This window comes from Poromitra crassiceps, assembly GCF_964638095.1.
Source record: "Poromitra crassiceps genome assembly, chromosome: 4".
In the NCBI taxonomy this organism is placed as follows: domain Eukaryota; kingdom Metazoa; phylum Chordata; class Actinopteri; order Beryciformes; family Melamphaidae; genus Poromitra; species Poromitra crassiceps.
Window position 1 is genome coordinate 75887295 of NC_139626.1, and position 20809 is coordinate 75908103.

Sequence of the window (20809 nt, forward strand, 5' to 3'; positions counted from 1 at the left end):
ACAGGAACCAAACTCTCTACCACTTCTTCATTGATGGAAAGAGGTGGAAGGAGGCTAGTGTGAATATCCTTTCTAAAATCAACAACCAGCTCTTTGCTTTTTGAGATGTTAAGTATGATAGCTGGGCACAACAGCACAAGACAGAATGATTGGTACTCTATATTAAAGTTATTTATTAGCAGCATCGAGGTTTCATACCTCGCCCCCGAGATGCAATGAACCCTTCTGCTTTGGTCGGTGTTTTGAAATGTTTCTGTGACACTTGTAAATACGTGCGCCTCTCCTATTTTGACAGCTTGGCAGTTTCAGCAGGCAGCGCTAGAGTCTAAGAACTGTGGTCCGGGCAGATGATGAAATCATATGTGGACAAGCAGTTACGAAAGGAGCAAGGGCTCCCCTCAGTCTCTCTGCCTGTCCCACAGCGCTTCACACACTACAGCAACCAGCAGCCCCTCCCCCTCCTTTCTTCTCCGCACTTCTCCCTTCTGTGTTGAGAGCTGCAACTCCAGGCAGGCCGAGTCAACAACAGCAGTCAGCACATAGATATGTGAACGCCCACAAAATGTTACTACAGCTGGTGCGTGAGACTAGACGGTGGAGGAAGAAAACATCTCAATGGGCTGACTCACCAGCGGACGGTTCTGATGCGGTTGGGGAGCACTGGCGCCGGAACAAGGGGGACATGGGGACATTTTGTCCCCCTTAAAATTTGGTCCCCCTAAATTTTTTTTTTTTTTTTTTTTTTTAATCTGAGGGGGCAACTGCCCCTGACGCTTAGAGCCCACTTTACACTGTTTACACAGCCTGTGATGCTTGTTAAAGCCGTGATCGTTGTGGGATTATTACACCTGAGACAGACAGACCCAGGGATCAAGTTACAGAGAGCCCACTTTACACTGTTTACACAGCCTGTGACACTTGTTAAAGCCGTGATCATTGTGGGATTATTACACCTGAGAGACAGACAGACCTGGACTCTGTACTGCACTCACTGTCATTGGCTGCTGCTATAATCGTATACGGTTATTGTTATTTTATTTTTGTGTTGAGATGACAAGTTTTGCACTGTGTTTCGAAGTGATAATAATAATAATAAATATAGCCGCAAGCGGCGATGGGCGGGGTTCAAGCCTTGCGCAGATGACAAAGCTTCTGATTCTGACTAGGACATCCTCCTTGATATATCTGACAAGTTTCGCGATCATTGGACAAACAGGTGTGGAGTTACAGCCTTTTTTATGTTAAGCCACGCCCATTTCTGGCGTTTATGGCGCCCCCTTTTGGTCGAATTGCACAAAATTTGACACACATGGTCTAGGATGGTCTCCGAAGACCTCCTGCAAGTTTCGTGAAGATTCCTTAATCGGTCATGAAGTTATGACAATTTAGCTGTGAGGCCACGCCCTCTCACAACTTTAACGATCGATATCTCCGAAACTAAAGTAGATTTCAAAAATTCCAAATTCAGGATTGTAGAGCTTGCTCAATAGATGCTTCCTGTCGATTCTAGTGGAAATCAGTCCAACGGTCTAGGAGGAGATGCAAAAAATGTGTTTTCCAAACTTCCAAATATCTCAAAAACTTTCCAGGCGGACATTGAGGGTCCTTATGGCAAATTTGTAGAGCAGGTCCACCTGAACATCTGGAAAAAAAAAGTTTGAAAATCGGACCAACGGCGTGGAAGTTAAGGCCTTTAACGTAAAACCATCGATTATAGCGCCACCTTCAGGCCGATTCTAAAAAAATCTTTTTTGAGCACCTACCAGCCAACAATATCTGTCATTGGGCCAGGTTTCAGGTCTCTACCATTTACCAACTCACGGGAATTTGCGTTGGGGCAGATGAACAAGAATAATAATAACAAGAAATATAGCCGCAAGCGGCGATGGGCGGGGTTCAAGCCTTGCGCAGATGACAAAGCTTCTGATTCTGACTAGGACATCCTCCTTGATATATCTGACAAGTTTCGCGATCATTGGACAAACAGGTGTGGAGTTACAGCCTTTTTTATGTTAAGCCACGCCCATTTCTGGCTTTTATGGCGCCCCCTTTTGGTCGAATTGCACAAAATTGACACACATGGTCTAGGATGGTCTCCGAAGACCTCCTGCAAGTTTTGTGAAGATTCCTTAATTCGGTCATGAAGTTATGACAATTTAGCTGTGAGGCCACGCCCTCTCACAACTTTAACGATCAATATCTCCGAAACTAAAGCAGATTTCAAAAATTCCAAATTCAGGATTGTAGAGCTTGCTCCATAGATGCTTCCTGGCGATTTTGGTGCAAATCGGTCCAACGGTCTAGGAGGAGATGTCAAAAATGTGTTTTCCAAACTTTTCCAAATATCTCAAAAACTTTCCAGGCGGACCTTGAGGAAACTGGGGGGTACTTTGAAGAGCAGGATCACCTGAACATGTGGAAAAAAGTTTTTTGAAAATCGGACAAACGGCGTGGAAGTTATGGCCTTTCAAAGTTTGAAATTTGAACCCCTAATTATAGCGCCCCCATCAGGCCGATTCACAAAATATTTCTGGAGCATCTAGGAACCAACCATATCTGTCAGTGGGCCAAATCTCATGTCTCTGCAGTATACCAACTCACGGGAATTTGCAATGAGGCAGAGAGGAAAATAAAAAATAAACCATAATATAGCCGCAAGCGGCGATGGGCGGGGTTCAAGCCTTGCGCAGATGACAAAGCTTCTGATTCTGACTAGGACATCCTCCTTGATATATCTGACAAGTTTCGCGATCATTGGACAAACAGGTGTGGAGTTACAGCCTTTTTTATGTTAAGCCACGCCCATTTCTGGCGTTTATGGCGCCCCCTTTTGGTCGAATTGCACAAAATTTGACACACATGGTCTAGGATGGTCTCCGAAGACCTCCTGCAAGTTTTGTGAAGATTCCTTAATCGGTCATGAAGTTATGACAATTTAGCTGTGAGGCCACGCCCTCTCACAACTTTAACGATCAATATCTCCAAAACTAAAGTAGCTTTCAAAAATCCAAAAACCACGATTGTAGAGCTTGCTCCATAGATGCTTCCTGGCGAGTCTCGTGCAAATCGGTCAAACGGTCTAGGAGGAGATGTCAAAAATGTGTTTTCCAAAGTTTTCCAAATATCTCAAAAATTTTCCAGACGGACATTGAGGGTCCTTATGGCAAATTTGTAGAGCAGGTCCACCTGAACATCTGGAAAAAAAAAGTTTGAAAATCGGACCAACGGCGTGGAAGTTAAGGCCTTTAACGTAAAACCATCGATTATAGCGCCACCTTCAGGCCGATTCGAAAAATCTTTTTTGAGCACCTACCAGCCAACAATACCTGTCATTGGGCCAGGTTTCAGGTCTCTACCATTTACCAACTCACGGGAATTTGCGTTGGGGCAGATGAACAACAAGAATAATAATAATAAATATAGCCGCAAGCGGCGATGGGCGGGGTTCAAGCCTTGCGCAGATGACAAAGCTTCTGATTCTGACTAGGACATCCTCCTTGATATATCTGACAAGTTTCGCGATCATTGGACAAACAGGTGTGGAGTTACAGCCTTTTTTATGTTAAGCCACGCCCATTTCTGGCGTTTATGGCGCCCCCTTTTGGTCGAATTGCACAAAATTTGACACACATGGTCTAGGATGGTCTCCGAAGACCTCCTGCAAGTTTCGTGAAGATTCCTTAATCGGTCATGAAGTTATTACAATTTAGCTGTGAGGCCACGCCCTCTCACAACTTTAACGATTAATATCTCCGAAACGAAAGGAGATTTCAAAGGTTTCAAAAAGCCAGTTTGTAGAGCTTGCTCCATAGATGCTTCCTGGCGATGGTGGTGTAAATCGGTCCAACGGTCTAGGAGGAGATGCAAAAAATGTGTTTTCCAAACTTTTCCAAATATCTCAAAAACTTTCCAGGCGGACCTTGAGGAAACTGGGGGGTACTTTGAAGAGCAGGTTCACCTGAACATCTGGAAAAAAAAAGTTTGAAAATCGGACCAACGGCGTGGAAGTTATGGCCTTTCAAAGTTTGAAATTTGAACCCCTAATTATAGCGCCCCCATCAGGCCGATTCACAAAATATTTCTGGAGCATCTAGGAACCAACCATATCTGTTAGTGGGCCAAATCTCATGTCTCTGCAGTATACCAACTCACGGGAATTTGCAATGAGGCAGAGAGGAAAAGAAAAAATAAACCATAATATAGCCGCAAGCGGCGATGGGCGGGGTTCAAGCCTTGCGCAGATGACAAAGCTTCTGATTCTGACTAGGACATCCTCCTTGATACAGCTGACAAGTTTCGCGATCATTGGACAAACAGGTGTGGAGTTACATCCTTTTTATGTTAAGCCACGCCCATTTACGGCGTTTATGGCGCCCCCTTTTGGTGGAATTGCACCAAATTTGACACGCATGGTCTGGGATGGTCTCCGAAGACCTCCTGCAAGTTTCGTGAAGATTCCTTAATCGGTCATGAAGTTATGACAATTTAGCTGTGAGGCCACGCCCCTCTCAACTTTAACGATCAATATCTCAGAAACTAAAGTAGATTTTCAAAAATGCAAAAAGCACGGTTGTAGAGCTTGCTCCAAAGATGCTTCCTGGAGATTCTAGTGCAAATCGGTCAAACGGTCTAGGAGGAGATGTCAAATATGTGTTTTCCAAACTTTTCCAAATATCTCAAAAACTTTCCAGGCGGACATTGAGGGTCCTTATGGCAAATTTGTAGAGCAGGTCCACCTGAACATCTGGAAAAAAAAAGTTTGAAAATCGGACCAACGGCGTGGAAGTTATGGCCTTTAACGTAAAACCGTTGATTATAGCGCCACCTTCAGGCCGATTCGAAAAATCTTTTTTGAGCACCTACCTGCCAACAATATCTGTCATTTGGCCAAATGTCAGGTCTCTACCATTTACCAACTCACGGGAATTTGCGTTGGGGCAGATGAACAAGAAGAAGAATAATAATAATAAATATAGCCGCAAGCGGCGATGCGGGGTCCAAGCTTCCGGTGACTTGGGGGGTGTATGTCAGATAATATAGACACTGAATTGCACATTTAGTCAGAGTTGGTATGTGCACAAGTGCACAAAGTTTGGTTGAGATTTGGTGACCTGACCGGGTTCAAGCAGTAGTAGCAGTAGTAATAGTAGTGTTAGTGTATATGTGTGTAAGTGTGTATATGTGTGTGTGTATATATGTGTGTGTATATGTGTGAGTATATGTGTGTGTGTGTGTGTGTGTATGTGTATATGTGTGTGTGTGTGTGTGTGTGTGTGTGTATGTGTGTGTGTGTGTGTGTGGCGTGTGTGTGTGTGTGTGTGTGTGTGTGTGTATAGGTGTATATGTGTGTGCATGTGTGTGTGTGTGTGTGTGTGTGTGTGTGTGTGTGTGTGCATGTGTGTGTGTGTGTGTGTGTGTGTGTGTGTGTGCGCGATGTTATGTAGAGGAAGGATGACATCATAGATGACAGCATAGATGACATCATAGATGACAGCATAGATGACATCATAGATGACATCATCAGTGATGTCACAAGACTGTCATCGGTGATGACATAGTGTCAAAGTTTAAACATTTATCATTTCAAGACGGTTTCACATATCCAAATTCTTTGTAAGTCTTTAGATCAGGGAAGTCCAGAGATGACACAGAAAAAGTTTGGGCTCATTCAGGCAAATGGCCTAGGACGAGTTCGTTTATCAAAAGTTTAAACATTTATCATTTCAAGACGGTTTCACGTATCCAAATTCTTTGTAAGTTTTTAGATCAGGGAAGTCCAGAGTTGACACACAAAAAGTTTGGGCTCATTCGGGCAAATGGCCTAGGACGAGTTCGTTTTTTTTTTTTTTTAGAAAGTCCAAGATGGCGGAAAATCTAGCAGACTTAAATGGGCGTGGTCTATATGAATAGATGCGTATTGATCCAGGGAATCCAGCAGATGTGGAATTTTGATTATACGCCTCACGGTTCAGCAGTTATGGGTCAATACGCAAAAGGGTCTGTTATAGCGCCACCATCTGGCCAATATGGCTAATTTTTTGTCTTTGAGTAGTGGGGCACATTTCCAACCTATGTGCAAGGTCTGGCTACTGTAGCCCTTACGGTTTTTGACGTGCATGCTGTTTTAGGGCGGAATAATAATAATAATAATAATAAACGGAACAGATACAATAGGGATCCACGCACTTCGTGCTTGGACCCCTAAAAACCAGCACAAAAACAATAGGGTTTCAGCCCCTTCGGGGCTCGAACCCCTAATAATAATAATAAACCGGGTGAAAAACAATAGGGTTTCAGCCCCTTCAGGGCTTGAACCCCTAAATATAGCCGCAAGCGGCGATGGGCGGGGTTCAAGCCTTGCGCAGATGACAAAGCTTCTGATTCTGACTAGGACATCCTCCTTGATATATCTGACAAGTTTCGCGATCATTGGACAAACAGGTGTGGAGTTACAGCCTTTTTTATGTTAAGCCACGCCCATTTCTGGCGTTTATGGCGCCCCCTTTTGGTCGAATTGCACAAAATTTGACACACATGGTCTAGGATGGTCTCCGAAGACCTCCTGCAAGTTTCGTGAAGATTCCTTAATCGGTCATGAAGTTATGACAATTTAGCTGTGAGGCCACGCCCTCTCACAACTTTAACGATCAATATCTCCAAAACTAAAGTAGATTTCAAAAATTCCAAATTCAGGATTGTAGAGCTTGCTCCATAGATGCTTCCTGTCGATTCTAGTGGAAATCGGTCCAACGGTCTAGGAGGAGATGCAAAAAATGTGTTTTCCAAACTTTTCCAAATATCTCAAAAACTTTCCAGGCGGACATTGAGGGTCCTTATGGCAAATTTGTAGAGCAGGTCCAACTGAACATCTGGAAAAAAAAGTTTGAAAATCGGACCAACGGCGTGGAAGTTATGGCCTTTAACGTAAAATCTTCAATTATAGCGCCACCTTCAGGCCAATTCGAAAAAAAAAATGTGAGCACCTACCAGCCAACAATATCTGTCATTGGGCCAACTTTCAGGTGTCTACCATTTACCAACTCACGGGAATTTGCGTTGGGGCAGATGAACAACAAGAATAAATATAGCCGCAAGCGGCGATGGGCGGGGTTCAAGCCTTGCGCAGATGACAAAGCTTCTGATTCTGACTAGGACATCCTCCTTGATATATCTGACAAGTTTCGCGATCATTGGACAAACAGGTGTGGAGTTACAGCCTTTTTTATGTTAAGCCACGCCCATTTCTGGCGTTTATGGCGCCCCCTTTTGGTCGAATTGCACAAAATTTGACACACATGGTCTAGGATGGTCTCCGAAGACCTCCTGCAAGTTTCGTGAAGATTCCTTAATCGGTCATGAAGTTATGACAATTTAGCTGTGAGGCCACGCCCTCTCACAACTTTAACGATCAATATCTCCGAAACTAAAGTAGATTTCAAAAATTCCAAATTCAGGATTGTAGAGCTTGCTCCATAGATGCTTCCTGTCGATTCTAGTGGAAATCGGTCCAACGGTCTAGGAGGAGATGCAAAAAATGTGTTTTCCAAACTTTTCCAAATATCTCAAAAACTTTCCAGGCGGACATTGAGGAAACTGGGGGGTACTTTGAAGAGCAGGATCACCTGAACATGTGGAAAAAAGTTTTTTGAAAATCGGACAAACGGCGTGGAAGTTATGGCCTTTCAAAGTTTGAAATTTGAACGCCTAATTATAGCGCCCCCATCAGGCCGATTCACAAAATATTTCTGGAGCATCTAGGAACCAACCATATCTGTCATTGGGCCAAATCTCATGTCTCTGCAGTATACCAACTCACGGGAATTTGCAATGAGGCAGAGAGGAAAAGAAAAAATAAACCATAATATAGCCGCAAGCGGCGATGGGCGGGGTTCAAGCCTTGCGCAGATGACAAAGCTTCTGATTCTGACTAGGACATCCTCCTTGATATATCTGACAAGTTTCGCGATCATTGGACAAACAGGTGTGGAGTTACAGCCTTTTTTATGTTAAGCCACGCCCATTTCTGGCGTTTATGGCGCCCCCTTTTGGTCGAATTGCACAAAATTTGACACACATGGTCTAGGATGGTCTCCGAAGACCTCCTGCAAGTTTCGTGAAGATTCCTTAATCGGTCATGAAGTTATGACAATTTAGCTGTGAGGCCACGCCCTCTCACAACTTTAACGATCAATATCTCCGAAACTAAAGTAGATTTCAAAAATTCCAAATTCAGGATTGTAGAGCTTGCTCCATAGATGCTTCCTGTCGATTCTAGTGGAAATCGGTCCAACGGTCTAGGAGGAGATGCAAAAAATGTGTTTTCCAAACTTTTCCAAATATCTCAAAAACTTTCCAGGCGGACATTGAGGAAACTGGGGGGTACTTTGAAGAGCAGGATCACCTGAACATGTGGAAAAAAGTTTTTTGAAAATCGGACAAACGGCGTGGAAGTTATGGCCTTTCAAAGTTTGAAATTTGAACGCCTAATTATAGCGCCCCCATCAGGCCGATTCACAAAATATTTCTGGAGCATCTAGGAACCAACCATATCTGTCATTGGGCCAAATCTCATGTCTCTGCAGTATACCAACTCACGGGAATTTGCAATGAGGCAGAGAGGAAAAGAAAAAATAAACCATAATATAGCCGCAAGCGGCGATGGGCGGGGTTCAAGCCTTGCGCAGATGACAAAGCTTCTGATTCTGACTAGGACATCCTCCTTGATATATCTGACAAGTTTCGCGATCATTGGACAAACAGGTGTGGAGTTACAGCCTTTTTTATGTTAAGCCACGCCCATTTCTGGCGTTTATGGCGCCCCCTTTTGGTCGAATTGCACAAAATTTGACACACATGGTCTAGGATGGTCTCCGAAGACCTCCTGCAAGTTTCGTGAAGATTCCTTAATCGGTCATGAAGTTATGACAATTTAGCTGTGAGGCCACGCCCTCTCACAACTTTAACGATCAATATCTCCGAAACTAAAGTAGATTTCAAAAATTCCAAATTCAGGATTGTAGAGCTTGCTCCATAGATGCTTCCTGTCGATTCTAGTGGAAATCGGTCCAACGGTCTAGGAGGAGATGCAAAAAATGTGTTTTCCAAACTTTTCCAAATATCTCAAAAACTTTCCAGGCGGACATTGAGGGTCCTTATGGCAAATTTGTAGAGCAGGTCCACCTGAACATCTGGAAAAAAAAAGTTTGAAAATCGGACCAACGGCGTGGAAGTTAAGGCCTTTAACGTAAAACCATCGATTATAGCGCCACCTTCAGGCCGATTCGAAAAATCTTTTTTGAGCACCTACCTGCCACCAATATCTGTCATTGGGCCAAATGTCAGGTCTCTACCATTTACCAACTCACAGGAATTTGCGTCGGGGCAGATGAAAAACAGCAAGAAATATAGCCGCAAGCGGCGATGGGCGGGGTTCAAGCCTTGCGCAGATGACAAAGCTTCTGATTCTGACTAGGACATCCTCCTTGATATATCTGACAAGTTTCGCGATCATTGGACAAACAGGTGTGGAGTTACAGCCTTTTTTATAATAAGCAACGCCCATTTCTGGCGTTTATGGCGCCCCCTTTTGGTCGAATTGCACAAAATTTGACACACATGGTCTAGGATGGTCTCCGAAGACCTCCTGCAAGTTTTGTGAAGATTCCTTAATCGGTCATGAAGTTATGACAATTTAGCTGTGAGGCCACGCCCTCTCACAACTTTAACGATCAATATCTCCAAAACTAAAGTAGATTTCAAAAATTCCAAATTCAGGATTGTAGAGCTTGCTCCATAGATGCTTCCTGTCGATTCTAGTGGAAATCGGTCCAACGGTCTAGGAGGAGATGCAAAAAATGTGTTTTCCAAACTTTTCCAAATATCTCAAAAACTTTCCAGGCGGACATTGAGGGTCCTTATGGCAAACTTGTAGAGCAGGTTCACCTGAACATCTGGAAAAAAAAAAGTTTGAAAATCGGACCAACGGCGTGGAAGTTATGGCCTTTAACGTAAAACCGTGGATTATAGCGCCACCTTCAGGCCGATTCGAAAAATCTTTCTTGAGCACCTACCTGCCAACAATATCTGTCATTGGGCCAAATGTCAGGTCTCTACCATTTACCAACTCACGGGAATTTGTGTCGGAGCAGATGAACAAGAATAATAATAAACCGGGTGAAAAACAATAGGGTTTCAGCCCCTTCAGGGCTTGAACCCCTAAATATAGCCGCAAGCGGCGATGGGCGGGGTTCAAGCCTTGCGCAGATGACAAAGCTTCTGATTCTGACTAGGACATCCTCCTTGATATATCTGACAAGTTTCGCGATCATTGGACAAACAGGTGTGGAGTTACAGCCTTTTTTATGTTAAGCCACGCCCATTTCTGGCGTTTATGGCGCCCCCTTTTGGTCGAATTGCACAAAATTTGACACACATGGTCTAGGATGGTCTCCGAAGACCTCCTGCAAGTTTCGTGAAGATTCCTTCATCGGTCATGAAGTTATGACAATTTAGCTGTGAGGCCACGCCCTCTCACAACTTTAACGATCAATATCTCCGAAACTAAAGTAGATTTCAAAAATTCCAAATTCAGGATTGTAGAGCTTGCTCCATAGATGCTTCCTGTCGATTCTAGTGGAAATCGGTCCAACGGTCTAGGAGGAGATGCAAAAAATGTGTTTTCCAAACTTTTCCAAATATCTCAAAAACTTTCCAGGCGGACATTGAGGAAACTGGGGGGTACTTTGAAGAGCAGGATCACCTGAACATGTGGAAAAAAGTTTTTTGAAAATCGGACAAACGGCGTGGAAGTTATGGCCTTTCAAAGTTTGAAATTTGAACGCCTAATTATAGCGCCCCCATCAGGCCGATTCACAAAATATTTCTGGAGCATCTAGGAACCAACCATATCTGTCATTGGGCCAAATCTCATGTCTCTGCAGTATACCAACTCACGGGAATTTGCAATGAGGCAGAGAGGAAAAGAAAAAATAAACCATAATATAGCCGCAAGCGGCGATGGGCGGGGTTCAAGTCTTGCGCAGATGACAAAGCTTCTGATTCTGACTAGGACATCCTCCTTGATATATCTGACAAGTTTCGCGATCATTGGACAAACAGGTGTGGAGTTACAGCCTTTTTTATGTTAAGCCACGCCCATTTCTGGCTTTTATGGCGCCCCCTTTTGGTCGAATTGCACAAAATTTGACACACATGGTCTAGGATGGTCTCCGAAGACCTCCTGCAAGTTTCGTGAAGATTCCTTAATCGGTCATGAAGTTATGACAATTTAGCTGTGAGGCCACGCCCTCTCACAACTTTAACGATCAATATCTCCAAAACTAAAGCAGATTTCAAAAATTCCAAATTCAGGATTGTAGAGCTTGCTCCATAGATGCTTTCTGGCGATTTTGGTGCAAATCGGTCCAACGGTCTAGGAGGAGATGTCAAAAATGTGTTTTCCAAACTTTTCCAAATATCTCAAAAACTTTCCAGGCGGACCTTGAGGAAACTGGGGGGTACTTTGAAGAGCAGCATCACCTGAACATGTGGAAAAAAGTTTTTAGAAAATCGGACAAACGGCGTGGAAGTTATGGCCTTTCAAAGTTTGAAATTTGAACCCCTAATTATAGCGCCCCCATCAGGCCGATTCACAAAATATTTCTGGAGCATCTAGGAACCAACCATATCTGTCAGTGGGCCAAATCTCATGTCTCTGCAGTATACCAACTCACGGGAATTTGCAATGAGGCAGAGAGGAAAAGAAAAAATAAACCATAATATAGCCGCAAGCGGCGATGGGCGGGGTTCAAGCCTTGCGCAGATGACAAAGCTTCTGATTCTGACTAGGACATCCTCCTTGATATATCTGCCAAGTTTCGCGATCATTGGACAAACAGGTGTGGAGTTACAGCCTTTTTTATGTTAAGCCACGCCCATTTCTGGCTTTTATGGCGCCCCCTTTTGGTCGAATTGCACCAAATTTGACACACATGGTCTAGGATGGTCTCCGAAGACCTCCTGCAAGTTTCGTGAAGATTCCTTAATCGGTCATGAAGTTATGACAATTTAGCTGTGAGGCCACGCCCTCTCACAAATTTAACGATCAATATCTCCGAAACTAAAGTAGATTTCAAAAATTCCAAATTCAGGATTGTAGAGCTTGCTCCATAGATGCTTCCTGTCGATTCTAGTGGAAATCGGTCCAACGGTCTAGGAGGAGATGCAAAAAATGTGTTTTCCAAACTTTTCCAAATATCTCAAAAACTTTCCAGGCGGACATTGAGGGTCCTTATGGCAAATTTGTAGAGCAGGTCCACCTGAACATCTGGAAAAAAAAAGTTTGAAAATCGGACCAACGGCGTGGAAGTTATGGCCTTTAACGTAAAACCGTCGATTATAGCGCCACCTTTAGGCCGATTCGAAAAATCTTTTTTGAGCACCTACCTGCCAACAATATCTGTCATTGGGCCAAATGTCAGGTCTCTACCATTTACCAACTCACGGGAATTTGCGTTGGGGCAGATGAACAACAAGAATAATAATAATAAACCGGGTGAAAAACAATAGGGTTTCAGCCCCTTCAGGGCTTGAACCCCTAAATATAGCCGCAAGCGGCGATGGGCGGGGTTCAAGCCTTGCGCAGATGACAAAGCTTCTGATTCTGACTAGGACATCCTCCTTGATATATCTGACAAGTTTCGCGATCATTGGACAAACAGGTGTGGAGTTACAGCCTTTTTTATGTTAAGCCACGCCCATTTCTGGCGTTTATGGCGCCCCCTTTTTGTCGAATTGCACAAAATTTGACACACATGGTCTAGGATGGTCTCCGAAGACCTCCTGCAAGTTTCGTGAAGATTCCTTAATCGGTCATGAAGTGATGACAATTTAGCTGTGAGGCCACGCCCTCTCACAACTTTAACCATCAATATCTCCGAAACTAAAAGAGATTTCAAAAATTCCAAATTCAGGATTGTAGAGCTTGCTCCAAAGATGCTTCCTGGCGAGTCTGGTGCAAATCGGTCCAACGGTCTAGGAGGAGATGCAAAAAATGTGTTTTCCAAACTTTTCCAAATATCTCAAAAACTTTCCAGGCGGACATTGAGGGTCCTTATGGCAAATTTGTAGAGCAGGTCCACCTGAACATCTGGAAAAAAAAAGTTTGAAAATCGGACCAACGGCGTGGAAGTTATGGCCTTTAACGTAAAACCTTCGATTATAGCGCCACCTTCAGGCCGATTCGAAAAATCTTTTTTGAGCACCTACCAGCCAACAATATCTGTCATTGGGCCAAATGTGAGGTCTCTACCATTTACCAACTCACGGGAATTTGCGTTGGGGCAGATGAACAACAAGAAGAAGAAGAATAATAATAATAAACCGGCACAAAAACAATAGGGTTTCAGCCCCTTCAGGGCTTGAACCCCTAAATATAGCCGCAAGCGGCGATGGGCGGGGTTCAAGCCTTGCGCAGATGACAAAGCTTCTGATTCTGACTAGGACATCCTCCTTGATATATCTGACAAGTTTCGCGATCATTGGACAAACAGGTGTGGAGTTACAGCCTTTTCTATGTTAAGCCACGCCCATTTCTGGCGTTTATGGCGCCCCCTTTTGGTCGAATTGCACAAAATTTGACACACATGGTCTAGGATGGTCTCCGAAGACCTCCTGCAAGTTTCGTGAAGATTCCTTAATCGGTCATGAAGTTATGACAATTTAGCTGTGAGGCCACGCCCTCTCACAACTTTAACAATCAATATCTCCGAAACTAAAGTAGATTTCAAAAATTCCAAATTCAGGATTGTAGAGCTTGCTCCATAGATGCTTCCTGGTGATTCTAGTGGAAATCGGTCCAACGGTCTAGGAGGAGATGCAAAAAATGTGTTTTCCAAACTTTTCCAAATATCTCAAAAACTTTCCAGGCGGACATTGAGGGTCCTTATGGCAAATTTGTAGAGCAGGTCCACCTGAACATCTGGAAAAAAAAAGTTTGAAAATCGGACCAACGGCGTGGAAGTTATGGCCTTTAACGTAAAACCGTCGATTATAGCGCCACCTTCAGGCCGATTCGAAAAATCTTTTTTGAGCACCTACCTGCCAACAATATCTGTCATTGGGCCAAATGTCAGGTCTCTACCATTTACCAACTCACGGGAATTTGCGTCGGAGCAGATGAACAAGAATAATAATAAACCGGGTGAAAAACAATAGGGTTTCAGCCCCTTCAGGGCTTGAACCCCTAAATATAGCCGCAAGCGGCGATGGGCGGGGTTCAAGCCTTGCGCAGATGACAAAGCTTCTGATTCTGACTAGGACATCCTCCTTGATATATCTGACAAGTTTCGCGATCATTGGACAAACAGGTGTGGAGTTACAGCCTTTTCTATGTTAAGCCACGCCCATTTCTGGCGTTTATGGCGCCCCCTTTTGGTCGAATTGCACAAAATTTGACACACATGGTCTAGGATGGTCTCCGAAGACCTCCTGCAAGTTTCGTGAAGATTCCTTAATCGGTCATGAAGTTATGACAATTTAGCTGTGAGGCCACGCCCTCTCACAACTTTAACGATCAATATCTCCGAAACTAAAGTAGATTTCAAAAATTCCAAATTCAGGATTGTAGAGCTTGCTCCATAGATGCTTCCTGGTGATTCTAGTGGAAATCGGTCCAACGGTCTAGGAGGAGATGCAAAAAATGTGTTTTCCAAACTTTTCCAAATATCTCAAAAACTTTCCAGGCGGACATTGAGGGTCCTTATGGCAAATTTGTAGAGCAGGTCCACCTGAACATCTGGAAAAAAAAAGTTTGAAAATCGGACCAACGGCGTGGAAGTTATGGCCTTTAACGTAAAACCGTCGATTATAGCGCCACCTTCAGGCCGATTCGAAAAATCTTTTTTGAGCACCTACCTGCCAACAATATCTGTCATTGGGCCAAATGTCAGGTCTCTACCATTTACCAACTCACGGGAATTTGCGTCGGAGCAGATGAACAAGAATAATAATAAACCGGGTGAAAAACAATAGGGTTTCAGCCCCTTCAGGGCTTGAACCCCTAAATATAGCCGCAAGCGGCGATGGGCGGGATTCAAGCCTTGCGCAGATGACAAAGCTTCTGATTCTGACTAGGACATCCTCCTTGATATATCTGACAAGTTTCGCGATCATTGGACAAACAGGTGTGGAGTTACAGCCTTTTTTATGTTAAGCCACGCCCATTTCTGGCGTTTATGGCGCCCCCTTTTGGTCGAATTGCACAAAATTTGACACACATGGTCTAGGATGGTCTCCGAAGACCTCCTGCAAGTTTCGTGAAGATTCCTTACTCGGTCATGAAGTGATGACAATTTAGCTGTGAGGCCACGCCCTCTCACAACTTTAATGATCAATATCTCCGAAACTAAAGTAGATTTCAAAAATTCCAAATTCAGGATTGTAGAGCTTGCTCCATAGATGCTTCCTGTCGATTCTAGTGGAAATCGGTCCAACGGTCTAGGAGGAGATGCAAAAAATGTGTTTTCCAAACTTTTCCAAATATCTCAAAAACTTTCCAGGCGGACATTGAGGGTCCTTATGGCAAATTTGTAGAGCAGGTTCACCTGAACATCTGGAAAAAAAAAGTTTGAAAATCGGACCAACGGTGTGGAAGTTAAGGCCTTTAACGTAAAACCTTCAATTATAGCGCCACCTTCAGGCCGATTCAAAAAATCTTTTTTGAGCACCTACCAGCCACCAATATCTGTCATTGGGTTAACTGTCAGGTCTCTACCATTTACCAACTCACGGGAATTTGCGTCGGGGCAGATGAACAATAATAACGAGAATAATAAACCGGGTGAAAAACAATAGGGTTTCAGCCCCTTCAGGGCTTGAACCCCTAAATATAGCCGCAAGCGGCGATGGGCGGGGTTCAAGCCTTGCGCAGATGACAAAGCTTCTGATTCTGACTAGGACATCCTCCTTGATATATCTGACAAGTTTCGCAATCATTGGACAAACAGGTGTGGAGATACAGCCTTTTTTATGTTAAGCCACGCCCATTTCTGGCGTTTATGGCGCCCCCTTTTGGTCGAATTGCACAAAATTTGACACACATGGTCTAGGATGGTCTCCGAAGACCTCCTGCAAGTTTCGTGAAGATTCCTTAATCGGTCATGAAGTTATGACAATTTAGCTGTGAGGCCACGCCCTCTCACAACTTTAACGATCAATATCTCCAAAACTAAAGTAGATTTCAAAAATTCCAAATTCAGGATTGTAGAGCTTGCTCCATAGATGCTTCCTGTCGATTCTAGTGGAAATCGGTCCAACGGTCTAGGAGGAGATGCAAAAAATGTGTTTTCCAAACTTTTCCAAATATCTCAAAAACTTTCCAGGCGGACATTGAGGGTCCTTATGGCAAATTTGTAGAGCAGGTCCACCTGAACATCTGGAAAAAAAAAGTTTGAAAATCGGACCAACGGCGTGGAAGTTATGGCCTTTAACGTAAAACCGTCGATTATAGCGCCACCTTCAGGCCGATTCGAAAAATCTTTTTTGAGCACCTACCTGCCAACAATATCTGTCATTGGGCCAAATCTCAGGTCTCTACCATTTACCAACTCACGGGAATTTGCGTCGGAGCAGATGAACAAGAATAATAATAAACCAGAGGAAAAACAATAGGGTTTCAGCCCCTTCAGGGCTTGAACCCCTAATAATAAACCGGCACAAAAACAAAAGGGTTTCAGCCCCTTCAGGGCTTGAACCCCTAATAATAAGTTCAGTGTTTCTGCCTGTGTTGCTGTCTGTTGTAGTGTAATTATAAAATGACCTAAAGGGAGAGCAGGTCACCAAGTGAGTGAGAAAAGGAAAAATACTGAATAATTACATCACTACAGTATAATCCTAATGTTAATTTAAAATGAGATATTCATCTAAATATGGCTAAAAATCATCCAAACGTCCATAAAAACGTCAATTTTTCGCCGGCACCCTGATGGGCGCCGAAAGAACGGCGCCGGTTAAAAAAAAAAAATAATAATAATTGTGTCCCCCTTATTGCAAAGTCATTCCGGCGCCACTGTTGGGGAGTCAAGAGCAGGTACATAGACGTCTGTTCAGATGTGCGTTTACTGCGGGGGTTAAATCCCCGATCCTGTCTGCCTGGGCTGGGCTAGCAGCTAAATGCTAATGTAACGGCGTTGTGTAGGTGGTACTTGCAGCAACCCATGTTAAGGGCTTGCCCAGGGGTGGGTACGACCTGCCGATCTTCGGTTTGGGAGTCAAAGACACTAACCACTCCACGAAGAGCTAGCTCCCTTGGCGGAGCTGATTAACATGCCTTTACTGGGGAGTGAGTTTAACCAATCCACTCGGGACTCACGAGGAATCCGCGCTGATTCACCTCGGTTACACTCACCCCCTTAAACTCACTCCACACCCACTGGGCATCCGGGTTCACGGCATCAATGTAACGGCGTTGTGTAGGTGGTACTTGCAGCAACCCATGTTAAGGGATTGCCCAGGGGTGGGTACGAACCGCCGACCTTCGGCTTGGGAGTCAAGTCAAGTCAAGTTTATTTGTATATCACATTTCATACACAGATGCAGTTCAAAGTGCTTCACATAAAATGGATGACATGGGGTTTCGGCTAGCTTTGATGAAGCTTTTGCGATTCTGGTCTTATTTATGCTGCGTGTTTCAAAGTGTGTTGCACCCATAATCTATTATGCAAATTTGCAATCCCCCACCGCCAGCACCCAGCGCGAAAGCGAAAGCGTTTTCGCCCCATCCATTTTCATGAGAATGGCTTCCTCATGCTGCTGTCTTTGCTTGGCTTTCAATAGTCTGGAGAGCACTGTCGCCACTTAGTGGGTCGGTGGAATGGATTGTACACGTTCGGTGGCTCCCATATTATAATAGGAGATGTAAAAGGGTTAGATCAACGTCCCACCGTCAAATTTTTTTTTTTTTTTTTTAAGCCGAGATATCTCGTCAACGGCAGTCAACCGTTGGATTTTTTAAGACGAGATATCTCGTCAACGGCAGTGAACGTGTTAAGGACAAAATCTTAGATTATGAAAATATAACAAAAAAAAGCCAATTTGATGTAAACACTGCATAACACACAATTAAGTTGATGACTTGTTCAGACAAAATCTCTAAAATGAGATGCATGCCAATATGCACAAGACTTCTTAAACTTTTTCTGTCATTCTGGAGAGCTGACCGGGCTCTGCGTATCGGTTCAGCGGGTGCGAGTATGACTACTGGTCTGGAGTCAGCTGAGCTGAGCTGAGCTGGATACATGCTTTTGAGCATCGCAATCACAACACAGCCCCTGCGAAATGACTCATTTCACTATCAGAATTTGATCCATTTGGTCCAATAACATTTAGAAAGTCTAGAAGTGCCGCATGATTACATTATTTTAGCCCATTCAAGTTAGCAGACTCAGAGTAAGTCGAGGGCTGAACCGAAAGTTACCCAGCAGACTGCAGAGCCTGGTGAGCTGCTCTACAGAGAGCCAATCACAAGCTGACATTTAGGGGAATGAACGATCTCTATTAATTCTACCCCGTTTCTTCTCGGTTTAATCATTGTTGTCATGCATTAAAACTAAAGTAATGAGCTTGTTTTGGAAATGTAAGGAGTAGAAAGTACAGATACTTGTGTTAAAATGTAGGGAGTAAAAGTAAAAAGTCGTCACAAAAATAAATACTAAGTAAAGTACAGATACCCGAAAAATCTACTTAAGTACAGTAACAAAGTATTTGTACTTTGTTACTTCCCATCTCTGAAGGAGGAAATGTATGGGGTTTTAGAATGGGGATTTCACTTTGCCTAAATCAGGGGTGCCCAAACTTTTTTGAATGGGGGCCAGATTAGATCATGTGAAAATGTCGGGGGGCCAGGTGTTCTTGCATCATATGGGTTATAATTTTTTTTAATCAAAAATCACATACAAATGTACTCTAAATATTTTGTTTACAATCTGAAAACATTAGTTCTGCATGTGCTGTTCCTACTTGGTTCCTGTACAAACTGTATGATGGTGCTGTCATAGGTGAAGGGAAACAATGCAAATTGAACTTGCTTGATTAACCAATACTGTGTAGAGGACCACATATAGTATATTTTGAGAGACAAGCCGAGGGCCACTTTAAATCTGTCTGCGGGCCACAATTGGCCCCAGGGCCGGACTTCAGACATGCCTGGCCTAAATGCATCAAATAAGGTCTGTGGCTAACAAAAGTTTATGGGCGTGGTCATTTGTGTTCAGCAATATAATTTTCACACACGTGGGCCACTTTTATGACTTTGAAACATCAATGTGTTTTTTTAACACTGTTCAGTAAACATTTAACACTGTTCAGTAAACATTTTACACTGTTCAGGAAACATTTCACACTGTTCAGTAAACTTCAAAAGCCATAAAAGTGGCCCACATGTGTGAATTAACCAAGAAGAAAATCCCTCTGAAGGTTAACATTTGTCTGAAATATTCGACTACCATTAAGCATGACACTCTAGAATACAATCTGAAGGGATAAACATGAATGTACCTGTGGCAGAGGCTTGTTGGGACCAGTTACATCACTGATCTGTGTCTTAGGCAGCAGAGGTTGTGAGTCCTCCATGGTAGTAGCTGTATCGCCGTCTGTCTGTAAACACATATTAAGGACAAAATCTTAGATTATGAAAATATAACAAAAAAAAAGCCAATTTGATGTAAACACTGCATAACACACAATTAAGTTGATGACTTGTTCAGACAAAATCTCTAAAATGAGATGCATGCCAATATGCACAAGACTTCTTAAACTTTTTCTGTCATTCTGGAGAGCTGACCGGGCTCTGGGTATCGGTTCAGCGGGTGCGAGTATGACTACTGGTCTGGAGTCAGCTGAGCTGAGCTGAGCTGGATACATGCTTTTGAGCATCGCAATCACAACACAGCCCCCGCGAAATGACTCATTTCACTATCAGAATTTGATCCATTTGGTCCAATAACATTTAGAAAGTCTAGAAGTGCCGCATGATTACATTATTTTAGCCCATTCAAGTTAGCAGACTCAGAGTAAGTCGAGGGCTGAACCGAAAGTTACCCAGCAGACTGCAGAGCCTGGTTAGCTGCTCTACAGAGAGCCAATCACAAGCTGACATTTAGGGGAATGAACTATCTCTATTAATTCTACCCCGTTTCTTCTCGGTTTAATCATTGTTGTCATGCATTAAAACTAAAGTAATGAGCTTGTTTTGGAAATGTAAGGAGTAGAAAGTACAGATACTTGTGTTAAAATGTAGGGAGTAAAAGTAAAAAGTCATCAGAAAAATAAATACTAAGTAAAGTACAGATACCCGAAAAATCTACTTAAGTACAGTAACAAAGTATTTGTACTTTGTTACTTCCCATCTCTGAAGGAGGAAATGTATGGGGTTTTAGAATGGGGATTTCACTTAGCCTAAATCAGGGGTGCCCAAACTTTTTTGAATGGGGGCCAGATTAGATCATGTGAAAATGTCGGGGGGCCAGGTGTTCTTGCATCATATGGGTTATAATTTTTTTTAATCAAAAATCACATACAAATGTACTCTAAATATTTTGTTTACCATCTGAAAACAGTTCTGCATGTGCTGTTCCTACTTGGTTCCTGTACAAACTGTATGATGGTGCTGTCATAGGTGAAGGGAAACAATGCAAATTGAACTTGCTTGATTAACCAATACTGTGTAGAGGACCACATATAGTATATTTTGAGAGACAAGCCGAGGGCCACTTTAAATCTGTCTGCGGGCCACAATTGGCCCCAGGGCCGGACT

The 20809-nt window shown here is 43.4% G+C and overlaps 1 protein-coding gene across 1 annotated transcript in view; it reads right to left on the minus strand.

Moving 5' to 3' along the window:
- Nucleotides 1-20809, minus strand: part of LOC310775942 (NLR family CARD domain-containing protein 3-like) — a 112232-nt gene that overhangs the window by 66716 nt on the left and 24707 nt on the right. Inside the window, exon 4 of the mRNA XM_083636065.1 lies at nucleotides 19552-19650. Within this exon, the coding sequence (XP_083492191.1) occupies nucleotides 19552-19650 (99 nt within the window). The remainder of the gene's footprint in view (nucleotides 1-19551; nucleotides 19651-20809) is intronic.